Raw genomic sequence first — 22,349 nt, forward strand, 5'->3', positions numbered from 1 at the left:
ATAAGGAGATCCAAGCCACTGAGACCACATAACACTGGTCCTGAAGGGTCTTCATGGCCTCCCAGTGCATTTCCAACCACAATCCAAACTGATGCGGAAGGGGGGGGGCATGTCTTCTTCACCTTCTTCTTCGCTACAATATATCCATTTATTTCCAATTGTTAATGTCAAAAGGGACTAAAATCTATAAAATTCATAGAAACTCAACATGCCAATTTGCTCAATTTCTCTAGGACTCCATGACACCTCCCCTGTCCTCCATAATCCCTCAAGCAAGGTGTCAAGACCCTAATCCTGTCAAATCACTCTGCCAAGCCTTTCCTCCGGGCAATGCCAGGTGGCAGACTGTGCATACATGGACCACTGTCTTCTCATCACCGGTACTCAGGAAGTGCTTATCTGCGCATATCTCCAGCTCTGCATATTCCCCCCTCCCTCCTCCATATGTTAATCCGGTGTAACCCAACCTCTTCTTAATGTATTCATGATGTAATCTGTGTAACCCAACCTCTTCTTAATGTATTCATGATGTAGTCTGTGTAACCCAACCTCTTCTTAATGTATTCATGATGTAACTGGGATGTGTTTTGCACTGTATTCTGGGGCATGGAGGTGTCACGGAAAAATCCCGGGTGCGGAGTTGCCCTGCCACCCGGCTCGTCGGACTAAGTCCGCGGGTCCTAGCGGAAAAATAAGTTCAGCCGGACACAGGAGCAAACTGCGGAGACCCAAAGTTTATTGCGCAACAGGTTCAAGATGGGATTGAACCCCGAGAATGGGGTGACATAGACTTTTAAAAGTTCCCTCCGTGTCCCAGAATACAGTGCATGAAACGTCATGAATACATTATGGGCAGGTTGGGTTTCGCAAGTTACATCTTTACACGTCATGAATACATTACGAAAAGGTGGGATTACATTAATTAACATTTCGGATGAGGGAGGGGGAACATGCGGAGCGGGAAATATACATAGATACACATTTATTGAGTACCGGTGGTGGCAAGACAATGGGTCAGAGATATGCATCGTCTGCCACCTAATATTGCCTAGAGGAAAGGTTTGGTGAAACGATCTGACAGGATTAAGAAATTCCTGCGTACGTGACCTGCCGCTTCGGGGATTATGGAAGTAGGGATAGCATCATGGAGTCCAAGGGGAACTGAGTTGAATGACACCGAGAGCGAAGAAATCGGAGTTACGGTTGATTTTATATCAATTTCTAAAGATTTCAATGATTTCTAACCCATTCTGTACTATAGAGCAAAAGCAGAAACAGAATGGATACATTGTAACAAGATTTTGACAAGCGGAAACAGAATGGATACATTGTAACAAGATTTTGACAAGCGGGAACAGAATGGATACATTGTAACTGGATTTTGACAGTTTTACGAGGTTCCTGGTTTCGGATCCATTGTTCTCGCAGTGGGGGGCTGTCAGCAGCTTGTCAGGAGTGAAATGAGGCGTGCAGGAGCTCCCTGAGCTAGCTTCTGCAGGGTGAATGCATGGCTGTGATTGGCTAAAGCGCGGCCATAGGAATAAGCGGGGATACAGCAACACACGGTCTACTCGTTATAAGTATGGAGTGCGAATAGGCATAGCAAGAGATAGGGATATATATACATGAGCTTATTTCGCTCGTAGAAAGAAGGGGAAAGGAAAGTTCCACTGGGGTCTGGGAGAAGTGTGGTGCTTATGTAACGGTGAGGGGGCTGAGGGTGAGTGTGCGGTGGGCACCCTCGAGGTCATCGCCTCGGATGTTCCTAGAAAGAGGGGAAACGGAGGCGCCCCCCCTTCCGTTCCGTATCAGAGGGAAATTTCAAAAGTTCATGTCACCCCTTCCTCGCTGTTCAATCTCGTCTTGAACCTGTTGCGCAATAAACTTGGATCTTCTGCAGGTTGCTCCTGTCTCCGGCTGAGCTCATTTTCCTCCACAGAGACCCGCGGACTTAGTCCGACGAGCTGGGTGGCAGAGCAGCCTCGCACCCAGATTTTACCGTAACAAAATTGCTGGTGCTGACCTTTAAAGTGTCATAGTTGCATTTTTCAGGCCAAGAAAAGTGTTGGTCTAATGTAGAGAGATCAATCATTCCTGGTCTATTGCTTTAAGAAGGTTCTGGTGGTTTTACTCTGTGTGATTCAAATCTCGAGTTTTCTCTAGCTGGAACATTTTAGCTGATCAGGGAGTTTCCTTTCTGCTGAGAGCAGGGGGTGGGATCAGTTGTAATGAGATTATGCTGAACTTTCCTTGATTTTGGGAGGTAGAAGAAGCTGGTTTAAACTGGAGTGAGCCAGGCTTGTTATCCAGTCCCAAGCTTACCCCCCCCCACTTTCCAGGGATCCCTCTCTGGTCGCCTTGAAGGGGGGGCATTCCTGGGCGGGAGGGAGAAGCCAAGGCGGCCCCTCCGGAGATTCCCCGAAGAAGCCACGATGGAGACGCCCCCCCTCCCCAAGGACTGGTCTTCCTCCCCCCCCATGCTTCGCTTCCTTGTCCCGAGGGTGCCCCTCCCTCCTCTCCCCGCCCTTGGGCCCCTCCCTCTCCCGTCCCAGACGCCCCCTTGGCTCGGCTTACCCCTCGCCATGAGCCCCCCATCTCTCCGTCCCTTTTGTCCCCCCCCAGACGAGATGGGGAGGGACAGGGAGGTCTCTATCTAGGCGCCTCCCGCACCCCTTAACCCTTTCCTGACCCGCTTCTCCGCGCCCCAGGGAGTCCTCGTGGGTGGGCGCCCCATCTCCGCCCCTTCGCAGCACGCGTGCCGGGATCCAGGCCCCACGGAAGGTGCTTGGGGGAGCTGGAGGGGTCTCTGGGTCCTATTCTCCCCTCTCCCCCCGCGACCCCTTTACCTCTTTCTCCTCGCTCCCGATTCCCCTTTCCTGCAACATCCACGGGGGGGGGTCCCCTGCCTCCTCCCTCCCCTTTCCGAAAGCGTCCCCCCCTAGAGCTACGGAGCAGAGAAGAAATCCGAAGTGGAAGCTCCACTTGCGGAAGAAGCAGGCAGGGTGGGAGGGGGGCTCACCCCCCCATTCCTTCAGCAGAAGCCGGATTGGAGGAGGATGAGGAAGGGGTGGGATGTTTGGGGGCGGGATCTGGGGTTGTGGGGGCGGGGTGAGAGGAGGATGTGCCGGGATGGGAGGGAAAGAATTGGGGGGGAGATTTTCCCCCTCCCCTTATCCTTCTGGGATCAGGAGAGCGGGGGAGGGGCTGATCCCGGAGATCCGGCTGCAAAGTGGGATCCCCCCCACAAGTGCAACATCCTCCACTCCTCCACCCCACGAGCTTAGATCCCTCCGTGTTTTAGGTCTTGGTGCTGTTCAAAGCAGGAATGGAGGGGGGCAGCTAAGCGACTCCCCCCAAATCCCAGCTCCCCACCCCAGCCTCTGACTCAGGCCAGGACAAGGACCGTGGACACAGGCCCCGTCCCTGCACAACAGCCAAGAGGCTCAGAAAAGCAGCGGATACAATTGTAGCCAGAAGCGGATTCCAAAATCTGAGGGATCCCTTGGACCAGAAACAAGGAGACCAGCCAGGAAGAGCAGAACAAAAGAGCAGCCAGTCGGCTTGGTCTTGATTGAAGACTGTCTCCACAGGACTCCCACCTGCCCCCAGGTGGAATAAGATGGAAGCCCCCAACAAAGGAAGACCCCAACTTTTATTAGCTGCTAATCCCCCATGCTACACCCCCAAGACTACATCATGACTACATCATTGACACATCACACAGAGGAGGGGTTCAGGGAGAAGAAGAAGAGGAGTTTGGATTTGATATCCTGCTTTATCACTACCCGAAGGAGTCTCAAAGCGGCTAACATTCTCCTTTCCCTTCCTCCCCCACAACAAACACTCTGTGAGGTGAGTGGGGCTGAGAGACCGCAGAGAAGGAGGAGGAGTTGTGGTGGTAACCTGAGGGTCTTGTCACCTGTCCGGTTCCTTCTTTCCCTTCCCCATGATTACATTCCTGAGGACAAAGGGGAGTTCACTGTTTCCTTCCCCCAGAGGGAAGGGCTGGTCACTGTCCTGTGTTTCGGTCCGTACTGAATCCACTTCCATATGCAGGTCTTTTGTGAGTGGAATGATCTTCTGCCTAGGACCATCAAGCTTGGCATGCCAACTGGGTGGGGCTCACTGCAGACATGTTGGCTGCCTTGTGTCAAGTCTCCCCCCACCCTTTGATAGTCCTTCCCTCATGGTGTAAAATAAAAGTTGAACGGTGCAGATCCGATGTATGGCTGATTTTTTATGAATTTATAACAGAAGCGTTGTGTGTGTGTGTGTGTGTGTGTGTGTCGTGTTTGTACAAACTGAATGATTGGGGGGGGGGTTTCCTGCAACACCCTGTTGCAGCAGATCAATCAAGATCAGGCTTACTAGCTGCTTTGCTTCTCAATAGTCTCTGGTTGCCTCTGCTCTTTTCTCCTACCGATGGAGAACCCACAAGGGACTCTATAAAGGGCTCTTGTGTCCCCCATAAGGGAAGAAGGGCAGCTTTTGTTTACAACAGATGGCACCCCAGATGGGACCTTCATTTGCCCGATTCTGGGGGCAAGGAAGGACTGGTGATCCAGCGCACACCAGGCCATTTGCCAGGAGGAGCCACCAGTCCTCTGGAGACCCCAGGGTCTGGAAAGAAATGGAGTTCCAGTGGGGCTAACCAGAGGAAGCAACACTTGATCAGGCCGGCCACAAATTGATTTATTTTTTTAAATAATCGTTATTGATTTAAATTACACACATATACAAAGAATTTGGAATCTCATACTGCAAAAAAAGAAAATTAAAGAAAAAACAATGAAGAAAAAAGAAGAAAATACAGAAAAAAGAAAGAAGCAGATTTATGTGCATAAAAAAACTTAATCTTCCTAATTAAATAAAAAAGACTTCTGACAAAACGAGTCTTCCAATCATTCTCATTGTACTGTTTATACTGCCTTTTTTTCGCACAGTTTTATATTCTTTAATATTGTTCCCGTCTACTCCACAAACAGTATTTGTTATGTTTAGAAGTATCACTCAAGTTCTGCTAATATGGTGCGGTTGGTACAATATGATCTTATATAATCCTTAAATATTCTCCCTTCTCCAAGTATTTTCTGGTTCAGTACTCCTCTAACTCTTCCCGTCAGTTTTGCTAGTTGTAACTATTCTAACATAAGTACAGTGGTGCCTCGCAAGACGAAATTAATTCGTTCCGCAAGTCTCTTCGTCTTGCGGTTTTTTCGTCTTGCGATGCACGGTTTCCCATAGGAATGCATTGAAAATCAATTAATGTGTTCCTAGGGAAACCGCCTTCAGACCAGGTCCGGGGACAGTCTGTCCCCTGACCTCTTCTGAAGGCTGGGGGGGGGGACAAGGGCTTTTCTTCCCACCCCCAGCATTTTAAAAAACCCCGGGACAGCGGAGGACTTCTCCACTGTCCGGGCGATCTTAAAATGTTGGCGGGCGGCATTTTAAAATCGCCCCGGGACAGCGGAGGACTTCTCCGCTGTCCGGGGCGATTTAAGAGCCCCTGGGAAGGCAGGCAGGGGGGACAAAGACTTTTGCCCCCCGCCTGCCTTCAGAAGAGGTCCTGGACCTCTTCTGAAGGCAGGCGGGGGGCAAAAGTCTTTGCTCCCCCCCGCCTGCCTTCAAAAGCCCTCCGAGACAGGCAGGCAGAGGGGAGCAAAGACTTTCGTCCCCCGCCTGCCTTCAGAAGGTGTTCCCTCCCCCCCGCCCGGCTTCGGAGCACCGGGAGAAGCGATCTCCCCGCAGCCCCTTGCTTCAAAAGAGGTCGGGGGCAGCGGGGAAGAAGTGCTGCGCTTCCCGCTGCCCCCGGACCTCTTTTGAAGCAAGGGGCGGCGGGGAGATCGCTTCTCCCCGCAAACCCTTGCTTCAAAAGAGGTCCAGGGGCAGCGCTTCAAAAGAGAAGACCCGCTGTCCCCGGGGCAAGCTTCGTTTTGCGAAGCAAGCCCATAGGGAAATTCGTCTTGCGAGGCAACTCGAAAACGAAAAAACCTTTCGTTTTGCGAGTTTTTCGTCTCGCGAGGCGTTCGTCTTGCGGGGTACCACTGTATATGGCTTCTCTTGGTGATGTCCACAAGGGTATTTTTGGCTCAAATATTCCTTTATATTTATTCCAGATTTTATACCACAATTTCCTTATCACATGGCTCAAAAATCCCCTGTGGAGCTTCACTTTTTCATACATTAAAGAATCGTGCCATCCAGACTGATTCTCGTGGCCTTCCAAGTCTAATAGGTCCGTATCTTTTAGTGTAATCCAGTCTTTTATCCAAACCACTCCTGCTGCCGCATGGTAGAATTCCAAATCTGGCAATGCAAAACCTCCTCTCTCCTTTTGATCTGTTAATAACTGGTGTTTAATTCTCGGTTTCTTTCCACTCCATATAAATCTAGATATTTCCCTTTTCCACTCCTTAAAACAATTCATTCCTCCTAAAATGGGCATTGTTTGGAATAAGAAAATCATTTTGGAAAGGATATTCATTTTCACAACGGAGACTCTTCCCCAGAGTGAGAGATGGAGTTTGGTCCAGGTTTCCATATTTTTAAAAAGTTCTTTCCATACTTTACTATAATTATCCTCATATACATTTATACTTTTATTTGAAATCCAGATCCCTAGGTATTTAACCTTATTTTTAGTTTCCAGGCCTGTTTTTTCTTGAAGTTCTTTTTTTTCTTCCATTGTGAGGTTTTTTGTTAGTAATTTAGTTTTTTGGTAGTTTATTTTCAGCCCCAGGCCGGCCATAAATTAATCTAGTAAAAGACCCTGGGGTGGCCAGGAGCAGCGCATGCGGACGTGAGTCTAGGAATGGAGAAGATTGTGGGCGGGATTCTCTGAAACACCCAGCAACCCAGATTCTCATCCTTGGCTGTCTCTTTTGCTGACGGTCTTCACTCCCACCCTTCCTGGCAAGAGGTAGCGAGGAGGGGGAGGGGAAAATGTTAGACTTGGGGTTCTGCAATTAGAGAGGCAATTAACTGCAAGGGGAGAACGCCAATCAAAGCTCTCATTCCCTGTCGGGGAACCTGAGATCTGAAACTTCTCCTTTTTCCCAAGGAAGACGCCCCAAGGCTGGTCCCAGTGGCCACTTTGGATAGCAAGGGACTTGGGCTCGGTTTCCAATTTCTCTTTTTCTCCTAAATGCAGCTGCACCGGCAGCACCAAGATCCAGGAGGAAGCGACTGGTGCGCCTCAGAGCGCAAGGGTGTTTCCAGTTCCTTTCCGTTCTCTCTGGAGCAGCCAGATTGGGAACTGGGCTGCCAGGCGTCCAATGGAAAGGGACTCTTTTCCATTGCGTGTAAAAGGCAGAAAAGGTTGCTGGGACCCCATGGTAAATAAAGGGAGGGAGAAGGACTTTGTAGAGTCCTTCGTAGAGAAGACGAACGACTGTCAAATCAGGAAAGACCTGGGAAAAGGCTAGCGGGTTTTTGCTTTGGTTGAAAAATGGGATCCCCACATTCTAAGAGTTCTAACCGCCAGACGCAAAGGCATGTGCTGGTCGCAGCAGGAGGGGGAGTTTCTCTGGTTGCTTCAGCAGCCGGCCTCCTCTGGGTCTCCTGGCCCCCTCCTCTCCTCCCTCTGAGCCTGAACTGCTCTCTGCCCCAGACTCTTCCCGCTCACCTAACCGTTTCCTCCTCAGCTTGCAACATCTCCCCTTCCGGTCTGTTCCCCTTTCTCCCTCTTTCTGTTCATCCCCCCACCAGTCTCTGTGCTCTGAGCCTTCTTCCCTTGTGAGTCCCCCAGCTTGTGCCTCCCCCCCATCACCAGCCAGTCCATGACAACAGCAGCAGCTACAGCACTGTGGTCCTCTGGTGGGAAAACTCCTGAGTACATGATTGAACAAAAATTCTGGGACTATGGAAAAATACTCTCTTTCCCAAACACTAGAATGAGCAGGAGCTCTGGGGTTGCCCCTTGGAGTTCGTGAGGGAAGATGCACCCCAGGAGATTTCCCTGGTACCTGCAGCCCCTCCTTCCCCCTCTTGAAATTAGGATCTGGGGGAATCCCCCATTCAATTTCAGTATTTCAAGTTTTCTTCAGAATGTGCAGGAGGCAGCGATTAAGTTCTGGTGAAGAAGCAGTGCTTGGATCATGCGGTGGGGGGGGTGACAGGGTGTGGTGCAAAAACTAAAGTTACTTTCATCTAAAATTATTCTCACCATTGTGAGATGCTGCCTTCCTTAAATAAGTTCCTTAAATAAAGGTAAAGTTAAAGGGACCCCTGACCATTAGGTCCAGTCGTGGCCGACTCTGGGGTTGTGGCATTCATCTTGCTTTGTTGGCCGAGGGAGCCAGCGTACAGCTTCCAGGTCGTGTGGCCAGCATGACTAAGCCGCTTCTGGCAAACCAGAGCAGCGCACGGAAACGCCTTTTACCTTCCCCCCAGAGCAGTACCTATTTATCTACTTGCACTTGGACGTGCTTTGAACTGCTAGGTTGGCAGGAGCAGGGACCAAGCAACGGGAGCTTACCCCATTGCGGGGAGTCAAACCGCCGAACTTCGGATCGGCAAAGTCCTAGGCTCTGTGGTTTAACCCGCAGCGCCACCCGCGTCCCTGTTCCTTAAATACTCCATTATAAAGAAAGCACTTTTTGCAGTCTTTTCATTTAAACTGCTTCTCCTCTCTGAGTTTGCTGATGGTTTGAAGGGTTTCAACTCTTTTAAAGTTCTTCCTGTCCATGAGTCTGTTGATTCTGAACTTCCACTAAGAGTGAACCTCTTTCTACTTTCCTGATATTTATATGGTTTCTCCATTGTGTGAGTTTTTTTGACATAAATCAAGGCTTCCACTCTGATTGAAGCTCCTTCTACAGTCCATACCTTTAAATGGTTTCTGCCCCACGTATCTGCTGATGTTTTCTAAGATTTCCACTCTGAGCAAAGCATTTACTGTACTCCATACCTTTAAATGGTTTCTCCCCTGTGTGAGTCTGTTGATGTTTTCTAAGGCTTCCACTCTGACTGAAGCTCTTTCCACACTGCATACATTTAAATGGTTTCTCCCCTGTGTGAGTCCGTTGATGATTTCTAAGGTATCCACTCTGACTGAAGCTCTTTCCACACTGCATACATTTAAATGGTTTCTCCCCTGTGTGAGTCCGTTGATGTCTTCTAAGGTGTCCACTCTGACTGAAGTTCTTTCCACACTCAATGCATTTAAAGGGTTTCATCCCTGTGTGAGTCCGTTGATGTATTCTAAGGCTTCCACTATCACTAAAGCTCTTTCCACACTCCATGCATTTAAATGGTTTATCCCCTGTGTGAGTCCATTGATGTTTCCTAAGGCTTCCACTATCACTAAAGCTCTTTTCACACTCAATGCATTTAAATGGTTTATCCCCTGTGTGAGTCCATTGATGTATTCTAAGGCATCCACTATTATGAAAGCTCTTTCCACACTCAATGCATTTAAATGGTTTATCCCCTGTGTGAGTCCGTTGATGTCTTCTAAGGCATCCACTATTATTAAAACGCTTTTCACACTCCATACACTGAAACGGTTTCTCCCCTGTGTGAGTCCGTTGATGTTGTCTAAGGTGTCCACTCTGACTGAATCTCTTTCCACACTCCATACATTGAAATGGTTTCTCCCCTGTGTGAGTCCGTTGATGATTTCTAAGTTTTCCATTATTACTAAAGCTCTTTCCACAATCAATGCATTTATATGGTTTCTCCCCTGTGTGAGTCCATTGATGTGTTCTAAGTTTTCCATTATCACTAAAACCCTTTTCACACTCCATACACTGAAACGGTTTCTCCCCTGTGTGAGTCCGTTGATGTATTCTAAGGCATCCACTATTATTAAAGCTCTTTCCACACTCCATGCATTTAAATGGTTTCTCCCCTGTGTGAGTCCGTTGATGTATTCTAAGGCATCCACTATCACTAAAACTCTTTCCACACTCCATACATTGAAATGGTTTCTCGCCTGTGTGAGTCCGCTGATGATTTCTAAGTTTTCCATTATCACTAAAGCTCTTTCCACAATCAATGCATTTAAATGGTTTCTCCCCTGTGTGAGTCCATTGATGTCTTCTAAGTTTTCCATTATCACTAAAGCTCTTTCCACACTCCATGCATTTAAATGGTTTCTCCCCTGTGTGAGTCCGTTGATGTGATCTAAGGTCTCCACTCTGACTGAAGCTCTTTCCACACTCCATGCATTTAAATGGTTTCTCCCCTGTGTGAGTCCGTTGATGTCGTCTAAGATTTCCATTATCACTGAAGCTCTTTCCACACTCAATGCATTTATATGGTTTCTCCCCTGTGTGAGTCTGTTTGTGCAATTTAAGGTTTCCACTCTGACTGAAATTCTTCCCACACTCCCTGCACGTAAAACGTTTTCTCTCTGTGTGAGTCCGCTGGTGTGTTCTAAGTTTTGCATTGAAAGAGAAGCTCTTTCCGCACTCCATACCTTTAAATGGGTTCTTTCCTTTTTGTGTTCATTGATGTGAACTATGTGTGCTCGTTCAGTGAAGCATATTCCACATTTCACACATTTTAATGGCTATTCCTAATGAAATGCAATTGTCCCCTGCAATTCTGTCTTCTCCATCACCTTTTTCAGAGTGAGCAAAAAGCAAATCCTGTTTGGGCTTCAGGAAAGAGAACACAGGGAAAAAAGGACACAACAACCGCCATTAGCACCTTCTCTTATTTCAACATCTCCTACATTCTCCCATGTCCTCCCCATGTTCCCAATTTTTAGGAAATGAAAATGGTATGATGTCTAATGGTAGAAATGCATCAGCAAACTTTCATAATCCTCAATCATCTTTAATAACACAGCATGATCTTGGAATACCGTTGTCCTGTGGGACTGCATTTCAAATCAAGTGGTTGCCCCTGTTTCCACCTCTAGATCTTCATGAATCACCATCACATTCCCGCTGACCTCAGGAGGTCCATATGGACTATTTTGGGAGACCCAGATCTACATCTTTTCCAGGGACTGTGGTCTGGGTCAGTCAGAGAACTAGTGACCAAGGCTTGGTGCTTGGGGTCAGCTGAATGGGTGCTCAGGGAATCTCCTGTTCTTGGAGATGGACCTCTGTCTACATGCCTCACATTGCATGGAGAGAGCAGGAGAAGCAGAAGGAAAGCAGCTGGCAAAGGGAAACACTCCATCCCAATGGTTCTTTATAATGATGATGTGCTGCCTGATCCTGTGCTTGTCTTCTGACACAGGACTATCCTAATCTGGCACTGAAAAGCAGGATGTTCAAGGCGAGGAGATAACTGTACTTAATCATAGGTAGCCGTGTTGGTCTGACACAGTTGAGGTATAAAAGTAAAAAAAATAGTCCAGTAGCCCATTAGGGACCAACTAAGTTTGTTCTAGGTATAAGCTTTCGTGTGCATGCACACTTCCTCATATAGTGAAGGATAGTAGGAGATGGTAGTAGGAGTACCCTTCTGAGAAAAACCCCACCCCACCCTCCCACGATATACAAGGGTCTGGTGACATCTGTGTCAGTGTATCTGAAGAAGTGTGCATGCACACCAAAGCTTATACCTCGAACAATCATAGTTGGTCTCTAAGGTGCTACTGGACTATTTTTATTTTTTTTATTTCTACTGCGCCAGACCAACACGGCTACCTACCTGAATCTAGATGTCATGGGGTGTTGGGGAGCAGTAGTTCCTTTGGTGGGGGACATGTCCTGCACCTCTTGGGGTCATTTTTCCACCCTTGGTCCCCACCCTGCAGTCAGTTCTCACCTGTGGCTTCCAGAAGCTGTCAGCATGCAACAGGGGTTCAAGCAACGGCTTCAACCGGCCGGCTAAACCAGGTGAGGAAAGCTGATGGGTCTCAAATCGTTGATGGGCTGGGTGGGGAATTCTGCTGCACCTGAAGTCAAGCCCTGGTGGATGGAGTGGAGGAGAACAACCGTGAATCCCACAGTCCAGAAGGCAGATTCTGCCCGTGCGGAAGAGGAAAGTGAAGGGCAGGTCGGGCACGTCCACCTGGAGGCTTGTTATCTAGTCCCAGTGTTACTCTGACATTGAATTATAGATAAATTACAGTACTGAAATGCGCCTGCTCCCACTTCCTATTCTGATATTACTCTACTCTGTTTGTCTGTTTCTTTCTTGAGTGCTGTTTTGGAATGCTAAGTCAGGGTTTTACTGCGAGTTACATTTTTGCTATTTTTTGGATCCTAGAATCATAGAATCATAGAGTTGGAAGAGACCACAAGGGCCATCGAGTCCAACCCCCTGCCAAGCAGGAAACACCATCAGAGCACTCCTGACATATGGTTGTCAAGCCTCTGCTTAAAGACCTCCAAAGCAGGAGACTCCACCACACTCCTTGGCAGCAAATTCCACTGTCGAACAGCTCTTACTGTCATGCTTCTCTGTCTTCGGTAACAAATTTCTCAGCTGAATTGTTTTTTTGCTGCCTCTGTGTTTTCTCCTACTCTGCTAACTATACATCGATCATTATGGAGGAGCAAGATCTGCAACTTCAAGCCCTCAACAGCCTCGGCCCTGTGGACCTGAAGGAGCATCTTCTTTTTTTTTTTTTTTAGAATATTTTTATTGGGTTTTCACATTTTATATAGACAAAAACAAAACACAGAACTCCAAAACAAACATAGAAGACAACAAACATGTATAATTCCCGAAAACCTTATTTTCTAACCCTAGTCCTTGACTTCCCCCCACCCCCTCCCTTGCATCCCTATTCCCAGATTTATGTCAGCAAATTGGCATTTCCTTTTCCATCTTAATATTAATCCTTTTATATATAAAAAAAGAACAAAAATAAATTTCCCTAAGTTGGACCCCAATTCTCTTCCCTCGATTTCTCATTTTTTCTTGAATAGTTTTCTTATTAACTAAACCCCCTGGTCTTGAGTGTTGTTTAATTTTAAATGCTTCCCTCCCTCCCATCCCCGATTTGCGTCCTTTCCCAAGACATGTCCAAAATAACAGTTTTTAGCCTGGGTTCCGCACGTCCGAGGCTCTCAACTCTCTTTCAGTCCCTCTCCGCCGATTTTGTTGGTAGTCCTTTTTGTCGGTCATCGAGTCTCGAAAGAGTTCCTTGACAATCAATCCAATCAGTCCATAGTCTCTTCCCATATTTAGAAACAACTGCTGAAGAAATTCCACAAGGCCTAAGTCTTGATGATAATCAAAATCAAAGTCTATGTGGAGGCCCCAATTGTACTTCTTTATTTCAAGTTCCTGAATTCCATAAACTCCCAGGGCCTCCACTTTCGTCTTCTGTATCTTTCGTAGGCTTAAGATGGATTTAATCCAATAGTCTCCTTGCTTGTGTTCTCCAAATGTCAGCTTCTGGTTAGTATTTTCCCACATAACTTGTTCTCTTTCTTGTTTTGTCTTCTCCTCTTCTTTGTTTATTATTTCGTATTCAGCTGTGGGTTCTTTCTCACTCAGATCCTCACTACATTCAGCAGAACTACTTGTTTCCAAATTCAAGGTCGTCAGTTGTTTACTCATAGCTGTAGTCTGCTCCTGTAGGGTTCCCACCAATGAAAACATCCTTTCGATTTCTCTCAGTATCTTTCCATCCACAGCCATTGTAGTTCCACAGAATTCCCCCTAGAGGGAATCTGGTTACTTAATGTTCTTTTCTCCAACAATCCTCTATCCTGTTATTGTTTCTTTGTTTCCCACAATTTTGATTCAATTGTAACTCCTTTTAATCCGGAGAGGTCTTAAATAGCAATTTTTCCACTGTTAACAGTCCATTTGACAGCTTTGACAGCTGTCAAATTCTGCTCCTCTATACAGGCTCCAAAGCAGGTCGCTCCCGGGCCCGGGAGGGAGGATTGTTTACCACAAAACAAAGACTCTTCCAACACTCCACTCTCCTGCTCAAATTTGCCTTTCCAAATCTTGGAAGTTACTGTCTTTTTAGAACTCACCCTTTACAGGGTAGGCACTCCAGCTTAGCTCTTATATCGTTGCTCTGGATCGTCTGAAAGGGGGGGGGGTGGGGACTTCCTTTTAGCACACCCCCCCGATCGTCTCAAATTCAAAAGGTGAAAATTTTTAAAGTTCAGTTCCAGATTACTCACGGGTTCTTTTTTTCAATCCGAATTTCAAGGAAGGAAGTCAGCGCTCTCCAGTTGTGGCTCGCGGCTTCGCTCAGCGGCGGTAGCGATCGACTCTCAGTGCCGCGCCGTCCCCCGTATCCCCTCCGTAGCCTTTAAAAAGGCTCTTTGCGAATCAGGGGGGGCGCTTAAGGCACCCGCCGAGTCTTCAGTCCGCAGGCTTCCGCGCCTGCGGTTTTTAAGGGTCCCCGTGTCGCCGGCACGGCAAAGACCCATCCACCGCTGTGCCGATTCCCTCCGGAGCTCGGAGGGAATCCGCCATTTCCAGATCGCGCCAACCCGGAAGTCCTGAAGGAGCATCTTCACCCCCCTTCGCTCAGTCCGGACAGGGAGGTCCTCCTCCGAGGGTCTTCTGCTGGTTCCCTTGCTGTTAGAAGTGAAGTTCCAGGGAACCAGGCAGAGGGCCTCCTGCCCCATGGAATGCCCTCCCTTCAGAGGGCAAGGAAGTAGGCAACCATCTGACATTTAGAAGACAGCTGTATCAGGAGGTTTTTAATGTTGGATGTTTTACTGTCTTGTATATACTGTCTTGTTTACTGTAGGGACGCGGGTGGCATTCTGGGTTAAACCATGGAGCCTAGGACTTCCTGATCAGAAGGTTGGCAGTTCAAATCCCCGCAATGACGGGGTGAGCTCCCGTTGCTCGGTCCCTGCTTCTACCAATCTAGCAATTCGAAAGCACATCAAAGTGCAAGTAGATTTATAGGTACTGCTCCGGTGGGAAGGTAAACAGGGTTTCCGTGCGCTGCTCTGGTTTGCCAGAAGCAGCTTAGTCATGCTGGTCACATGACCCGGAAGCTGTACACTGGTTCCCTCAGCCAATAAAGCGAGATGAGCACCACAACCCCAGAGTCGGCCACGACTGGACCTAATGGTGAGGGGTCCATTTACCTTTACCTATATGTACTGTAAGCTGCCCAGAGTGGCTGGGGGAAAAGACAAATACTATAACTTTTACGGTGGTACTTCGTGTTACAGACGCTTCAGGTTACAGACTCTGCTAACCCAGAAATAGTACCTTCTCTTAAGAACTTTGCTTCAGGATGAGAACAGAAATCGCACGGCGGCAGGAGGAGGCCCCATTAGCTAAAGTGGTGCTTCAGGTTAAGAACAGTTTCAGGTTAAGAACGGACCTGCAGAACAAATTCAGTTCTTAACCCGAAGGACCACTGTACTATTATTATTATCATCATGTGATTTTTTGTAGTTATTTTGGAATTCGTACTGCAATATCAGCTCACGAAATGTTATGGGTGGAGAAAATCACAGGGTTGCCCTAAACTATAATCCCACCCACAAACTCTCATTCACACACAGTCTGTAAATTTGGGAAGGTCACACACCTCACCTGTGCTAATACTGGCAGTCTTTGGCCTGCACAGGCACACCTGATGTGTAGAGCCTCCAGCCACAGGCACTGTCTATCCTGAAAACGGGTCCTTTGACTGGGAAGAATCATGCAGTCGCTGTCATAGGATGCTGAAGGATTGTATCTCAGCTTGTCAGTCACTCTGACATTGCCTAGAAAGAATAAGAGGAACAGAAATGCTTTTTACGGAAATGACTGGCAGAATCCGAGACCAGGGGGAAGAGTTGATGGAAGAATATTGGAAAAAGTTTAAAGACTATCTACAGAAATATTGCAAAATTAATGAATGCTAGAATGATGTTGGATAGAAACTAAGTGGTCTTTAGCTGTAATGTTATAAGGGAATATGAAAAAATGGATTATTAATAGGTAAAAATTTAATGTTACAATACTTTATGATTAAAGACTAGGATATACAAAGAGGGGAGGGATTTGCTGAACTAATAATTTGAACTGGAATACAAAAAAGGGAGGCGTGAGGAGGTCCGGGAAACAAGCAAATGAAAGATAAGTAATCGAAAGAATGAATTGTTTTTAACCATTTTTATTTTGTATTTTTCTTTTTTCCTTATTCTGTAATATTCTGAAAATCTTAATAAATATCTTTTTTAAAAAAGAAAAGAAATGCTTTTGAGGTGCAACTTCTATATCAATCCTGAGAGCCATTCCATGGACTCTGCACCCCTGTTTCTGATGACAGGTGTACATTATCCTCACCCTCAGTGGAAAAGACATTAAAGATGGAAGCCTGAGAGAGAGGAAAAGGTTTCTGGCTGCTTCCTGGGTGGGATTGCAGAAACCAAGAGCCGCTTCTGAGAAGGCCTCCCCCCTCCCCTCTTCCTCTGGGGATTTCCTCTCCTCTCCAGGGGACCAGTGGTTGGACTGGGCAGAATCATTGTCTGGACAGGTCAGGGGCTTATGGGGTGGGAAGAGGATGGAGATTGCAGGATGGAAGGGTGGGAGGACAGGACCCCCACTTTCCAGGGATCCCTCTCTGGTCGCCTTGAAAGGGGGGGGGGTCGATTTCTGGGCGGAAGGGAGAGGCCCCTCCGGAGATTCATCGTGGGCGTCATGGTCTTCCCCCCCCCCATTGCTGCGCTTCCCTGACCCGGGGATGCCCCCTCCCAGTGGCGTAGCATGGGGGGTGCCAGGGGTGCCGGCCGCACCGGGCGCAACATCTGCGGGGGGCGCGAGTCCAGAGGGAAGGGACAAGTTCCCTCTGGGGATTTCCTCTCCTCTCCAGGGGACCAATGGTTGGACTGGGCAGAAGCGCTGTGTCTGGACAGGGCAGGGGCTTATGGGGTGGGAAGAGGATGGAGGTTGCAGGATGGAAAGATGGGGGGACAGGACCCCCACTTTCCAGGGATCCCTGGGCGGGAGGGAGAAGCCAAGGCGGCCCCTTCGAAGATTGCCCAAGGAAGCCATGATTGAGACGCCCCCCCAAAAAAAACTGGTCTTCCTTGGGGGAGGCGCTTGGGGGAGCTGGCGGGGTCTCTGGGTCCTTTCTCCCCTCTCCCCCCCCCGCAACCCCTTTACCTCTTTGTTCTCGCTCCCGATTCTCCTCTCCTTTCCTGCAACATCCACGGGGGGGGGTCTCTCCCCTGCCGCCCCACCTTTCCTTTCCGAAGCGCCCCCCCCGAACTACGGCGCAGAGCAGCAATCCGGCGCAGAAGCTCCACGTCCGGGAGAAGAAGGCAGGGTGGGAGGGGGCTCACCCCCCCATTCCTGTAACACAAGAGCCGGATTGGAGGAGGAGGAGGAAGAGGAGGAGGATGGGGGGCGGGAATTGGGGCTGTGGGGGCGGGGTGAGAGGAGGATGTGCCGGGAGGGGAGGGAAAGAATTGAGGGAGGGAGAGGAAGGTTTCCCCCCTCCCCTTATCCTTCTGGATCAGGAGAGCGGGGGAGGGGCTGATCCCGGAGATCCAGCTGCAAAGTGGGTCCCGTCCCGCCTACAAGATTTGCATTGCAGCATCCTCCCCTCCCCCACCTGGAAACTCCCCTTTGACTCCTGGAGGTGACTCATGGGGAGGGGGAAAGGGGGAGCCAGCCAGGTGACAGGACACTCAGGTTACCACCACCACCCCTCCCTCAACCCCTCCTTTCTGTGATGTATGCATGATGTTTCTGGGGGTGGTCTTGATCTACAGGGTGGCAATTTCAAAAGTCTTTATAAGCCCTTGCACAGCATTTTTCTGGGTCCTTCCTCTCTCCTGCAAGTGAGGGGAACACCCTGTTGCAACAGTTCAATAAAGGCCAAGCCTACAGGCTGCTGTTTTGCTCCAAGTTATCCTGGTTGGTGTCTTTGTTTTTGTCCAAGGGAGCCCTCAGATTTTTCCGTTAACAGACACAGGCACCTTCCCTGCACAACAGCCAAGAGGCTCAGAAAAGCAGCCGATACAATTGTAGCCAGAAGCGGATTCCAAAATCTGAGGGATCCCTTGGACCAGAAACAAGGAGACCAGCCAGGAAGAGCAGAGCAAAAGAGCAGCCAGTCGGCTTGGTCTTGATTGAAGACTGTCGCCACAGGACTCCCACCTGCCACCAGGTGGAACAAGATGGAAGTCCCCAACAAAAGAAGACCCCAACTTTTATTAGCTCCGAATCCCCCATGCTACACCCCCAAGACTACATCATGATTACATAATTGACACATCACAAAGAGGAGGGGTTCAGGGAGAAGAAAAAGAAGAGTTTGGATTTGGTAGCCCGCTTTATCACTACCCGAAGGAGTCTCAAAGCGGCTAACATTCTCCTTCCCCTTCCTCCCCCACAACAAACACTCTGTGAGGTGAGTGGGGCTGAGAGACCGCAGAGAAGTGTGACTTCTCTGAAGGAGGAGTTGTGGTGGGAACCTGAGGGTCTTCTCACCTGTCCGGTTCCTCCTTTCCCCTCCCCATGATTACATTCCTGAGGACAAAGAGGAGTTCACTGTTTCCTGCCCCCAGAGGGAAGGGCTAGTCACTGTCCTGTGTTTCAGTCTGTACTGAATCCACTTCCATATGCAGGTCCTTTGTGAGTGGAATAATCTTCTGTCTAGGACCATCAAGGTTGGCATGCCAACTGGGTAGGGCTCACAGCGGACAGCTTGGCTGTCTTGTGTCAAGTCTCCCCCCTTTGATAGTCCTTCCCTCCTGGTGCAAAATAAAAGTCGAACCGTGCAGATCCGATGTATGGCTAATTTTGTATGAATTTATAACAGAAGTGTTGTGTATGTCATGTGTGTGTGTTGTGTTTGTACAAACCGAATGAGGGGTGTGTGTGGTTCCTGCCACACATGAATCCCAATCCCAAAGAAGGGCAGTGCCAAAGAATGCTCCAGCTACCGCACAATTGCACTCATTTCACACGCTAGCAAGGTTATGCTTAAAATGCTACAAGGCAGGCTTAAGCAGTACAGTGGTGCCTCGCAAGACGAAATTAATTCGTTGCGCAAGTTTTTTCTTCTTGCGAGTTTTTCGTCTTGCGATGCACGGTTTCCCATAAGAATGCATTGAAAATCAACTAATGCGTTCCTATGGAAACCGCCTTCAGACCAGGTCCGGGGACAGTCTGTCCCCCGACCTCTTCTGAAGGCTGGGGGGGGGACAAGGGCTTTTCTTCCCACCCCCAGCATTTTAAAAAAACCCCGGGACAGCGGAGGACTTCTCTGCTGTCCGGGGCGATGTAAAAGCCCCTGGGAAGGCAGGCAGGGGGGAGCAAAGACTTTCGCCCCCCGCCCGCCTTCAGAAGAGGTCCTGGACCTCTTCTGAAGGTGGGTGGGGGGCGAAAGTCTTTGCCCCCCCCGCCTGCCTTCAAAAGCCGTCCGGGAAGGCAGGCAGGGGGGAGCAAAGAGTTTCGCCCCCCGCCAGCCTTCAGAAGAGGTCCTGGACCTCTTCTGAAGGCGGGTGGGGGGCGAAAGTCTTTGCTCCCCCCCCCGCCTGCCTTCAAAAGCCGTCCGCGATAGCAGGAAGCTCTTCCCTGCTATCCCGGACTGCTTTTAAAATTCTGGCGGTGGGGAACAAAGCCTTTTGGCCCCCGCCGGCCTTCCTGGACCTCTTCTGAAGGCCAGAGGGGGGGGAAGGCTTTGCTCCCCACCACCAGCATTTAAAAGAGGTCCCCGGAGATTTCCCTATGGGCTTTCGTCTTGCGAAGCAAGCCCATAGGGAAATTCGTCTTGCGAAGCGCCTCCAAAACAGAAAACCCTTTCGTCTTGCGGGTTTTCCGTCTTGCGAGGCATTCGTCTTGCGGGGCACCACTGTATGTGGACTGAGAACTCCCAGAAGTGCAAGCTGGATTTAGAAGAGGCAGAGGAACCAGAGACCAAATTGCAAACATGCGCTGGATTATGGCGAAAGCTAGAAAACATTTAATTCTGCTTCATTGACTATGCAAAAGCCCTTGACTGTGCCTAGCACAGCAAACTATATTTAGTTCTTAAAGAAATGGGAGTGCCTGATCACCTCATCTGTCTCCTGAGAAATCTCTATGTGGGACAAGAAGCTACTGTTAGAACTGGATATGGAACAACTGATTGGTTCAAAATTGGGAAAGGAGGACGACAAGGCTGTATATTGTCTCCCTGCATATTTAATTCATCATGCAAAAGGCTAGACTGGATGAATCCTGTAATAAAAAAAATAATGTTTTATATATATGTGATAAATGTTCATAAATTTACCAACCAAGCACATACATACATATGTCGACCACATGTCTGGAGCAGCACAGGAAGACCGTCCTGAAACCATTTTGACTCCCAAACTGACCAAATGTTTTCTCTGCAAGGAGGGAGCGGGTGAGGGAACCTTCCCATTGTCTCAGGAATTGGGAAATCACCATCTCAAAGGAATGGCCAGACTACCAGGAAAGGGAATCAGATAAGGCATCATCAGAGAACCTGGCAGACAGGAAAAACAACAACATTCACATTTCTGTTGTAGACCGCCTTTTCTGTGATGCAGGTATGATGTTTGTGGGGGGTGGTCTTGGGTTACACCCCTTCTGGGATGTATGGAGGGGTTGTCTGGAGCTCCAGGGCAGGGAATTTAAAATGTCTATATAAGGGCAGGCACGCCTTGGTTGGGGGGCCTCCTCAGGGGAGCACCCTGTTGCAGCAGATCAATCAAGATCAGGCTTACTAGCTGCTTTGCTTCTCAATATTCTCTGGTTGCCTCTGCTCTTTCCTCCTACCGATGGAGAACCTACAAGGGACTCTATAAAGGGCTCTTGTGTCCCCCATAAGGGAAGAAGGGCAGCTTTTGCTTACAACAGATGGCACCCCAGATGGGACCTTCGGTTGGCCAGATTCAAGGGGGGGCAAGGAAGGACCGGTGATCCAGCGCGCACCAGGCCATTTGCCAGGAGGAGCCACCAGTCCTCTAGAGCAGTGTTTCCCAACCTTTTTTGGGCAAAGGCACACTTGTTTCATGAAAAAAATCTCGAGGCACACCACCATTACAGCCCCGTGACGTCAGCGCGCAGCGTCACGCCGAGAGGGACATGAATTGCTAGCAAATTACATAATTACCTCCTTGAGGGCTGGCTCATCTTCTCCGAAGGCAGAACCCCATTAATTAACAGGACAGACTCACACCATAGCCAAGACGAGGGGGGAAAACCTCAGTCATGCACAGTCATGCACATGTGGGGGCTAAATGAGGACGAAGACCGGGCAGAGAGCAGGGTTCAAATCACCCCACCTGGCCAGGACAATCCCTGGGTGCTCCCTTGGGCCATTCGCCTGACCCACCTCGCAGGGCTGTTGTTGCGAGGATAACACGGGGAGAACCATGCGCGCCCCCGGGAGCTCCTTGGAGGAGAAAGCGGGCGATGAATGCAATGCACGAAATATATGAGAGGCGACCAGGTTTTGCAGGTGAGGGGCCCCCGCCAGCCTCCGCTTCCAACACCCGGCGCAACGACGCCGAAGTTTCCCCCCGGGCTCGGCTCGGGGAGCAGTGCTGCTCCCCCCTGGCTCCCCTTCGCCCTCCCGGCTCTCTCTGCCGCCCACTGGGGACCCCCCTCACCTTCCAAGTCCGGAGCGCCGGTGGAAGTTGCATGCATGCATGCAGGGCGCTGCGTTGCCATTGCATTGCACTCCATGCAACGCCTGCACGCATGCATTGCCTTGCACGCCCGCCAAGGGGTCTCCCCGCGGTCCGATGCGTCCCCTCCGGCGCGGATGCAGCATTGCAAAAATAAAAAACCCCTGACGCAGCCCTACCTACCCCGGGCTCCATCCTGCCGCCCGATCTCCGCGGGGGCGCAGGCAGGCTGCGCGGGGTCTGCGCGGAAGAGCCCCTGCCCGCCTGGCCGCCGCCGCTGCACTCATTCCATGGCCGGGAGAAGAGCGCTTCAAACAAAACGCCCGGCCCGCCAGGCCACGCTGGGAAACGTAGTTCGCGCACCCCACGCGGGCGCGGAGCCCAAGGGCGAGGGGACTACGGATCCCGGCAGCCCCCGTGCCGGGGACGGAGGGGGAGAGGCCGGGTGCAGGGATGGAGGGACGGGTGGGCGAGCGAGTGAGTGAGTGGCAGCCGCCAAGCCTTGGCCGAGAGCCAGGAAGGGCCTCCCCGGAGGAGGAGGAGGAGGGAGGCGCAGAGCGGGAGGGAGGGAGGGAACCCCAGGGGCCATCTAGTGACGGCGCCCCAATCGAAAATTTGACTTAAAAAAAAATCTTTCGAATTTTTTAATTTTTCCCGCGGCACACCAGGCAACATCTCGCGGGACACTAGTGTGCCGCGGAACAGTGGTTGGGAAACACTGCTCTAGTGACCCCAGGGTCTGGAAAGAAGTGGAGTTCCAGGGGGGCTAACCAAAGGAAGCAATGCTTGATCAGGCCGGCCACAAATTGATTTATTTTTAAAATAATCTTTATTGATTTAAACTACACACATATACAAAGAATTTGC

The 22,349-nt window shown here is 49.6% G+C and overlaps 4 protein-coding genes across 11 annotated transcripts in view; all 4 read right to left on the reverse strand.

Moving 5' to 3' along the window:
- The window catches only part of LOC308595633 (uncharacterized protein), a 132,500-nt gene that overhangs the window by 104,271 nt on the left and 5,880 nt on the right, over positions 1-22,349 (reverse strand). The window contains exon 2 of one of the 2 annotated variants that reach the window (XM_081210151.1): positions 6,484-7,409. The exons of the other annotated variant lie outside the window; for it this stretch is intronic. The gene's annotated coding sequence lies outside the window, so the exon portion shown is untranslated. Of the gene's footprint in view, positions 1-6,483; positions 7,410-22,349 lie in introns of those variants that run through there. 2 annotated transcript variants of the gene reach the window in all.
- Positions 1-22,349, reverse strand: part of LOC308595616 (uncharacterized protein) — a 189,559-nt gene that overhangs the window by 94,693 nt on the left and 72,517 nt on the right. Inside the window, exon 1 of one of the 2 annotated variants that reach the window (XM_081210070.1) lies at positions 2,847-2,866. The exons of the other annotated variant lie outside the window; for it this stretch is intronic. The gene's annotated coding sequence lies outside the window, so the exon portion shown is untranslated. Of the gene's footprint in view, positions 1-2,846; positions 2,867-22,349 lie in introns of those variants that run through there. 2 annotated transcript variants of the gene reach the window in all.
- The window catches only part of LOC308595664 (uncharacterized protein), a 152,598-nt gene that overhangs the window by 2,090 nt on the left and 128,159 nt on the right, over positions 1-22,349 (reverse strand). The gene's annotated exons all lie outside the window — the stretch shown is intronic.
- LOC308595656 (uncharacterized protein) overlaps positions 6,484-22,349 on the reverse strand; it is a 98,468-nt gene continuing 82,602 nt past the window's right edge. For 4 of the 5 annotated variants that reach the window (XM_081210213.1, XM_081210210.1, XM_081210212.1 and 1 more), the window contains exon 3: positions 6,484-10,592. In XM_081210213.1, the coding sequence (XP_081066339.1) occupies positions 8,829-10,418 (1,590 nt within the window). In that variant the 5' untranslated portion in view covers positions 10,419-10,592 and the 3' untranslated portion in view covers positions 6,484-8,828. Of the gene's footprint in view, positions 10,602-11,727; positions 11,867-22,349 lie in introns of those variants that run through there. The other variant, XM_081210214.1, reaches the window with a different exon arrangement.

This window comes from Podarcis bocagei (genome assembly GCF_964188305.1).
Source record: "Podarcis bocagei genome assembly, chromosome: 10".
NCBI classification, from domain to species: domain Eukaryota; kingdom Metazoa; phylum Chordata; class Lepidosauria; order Squamata; family Lacertidae; genus Podarcis; species Podarcis bocagei.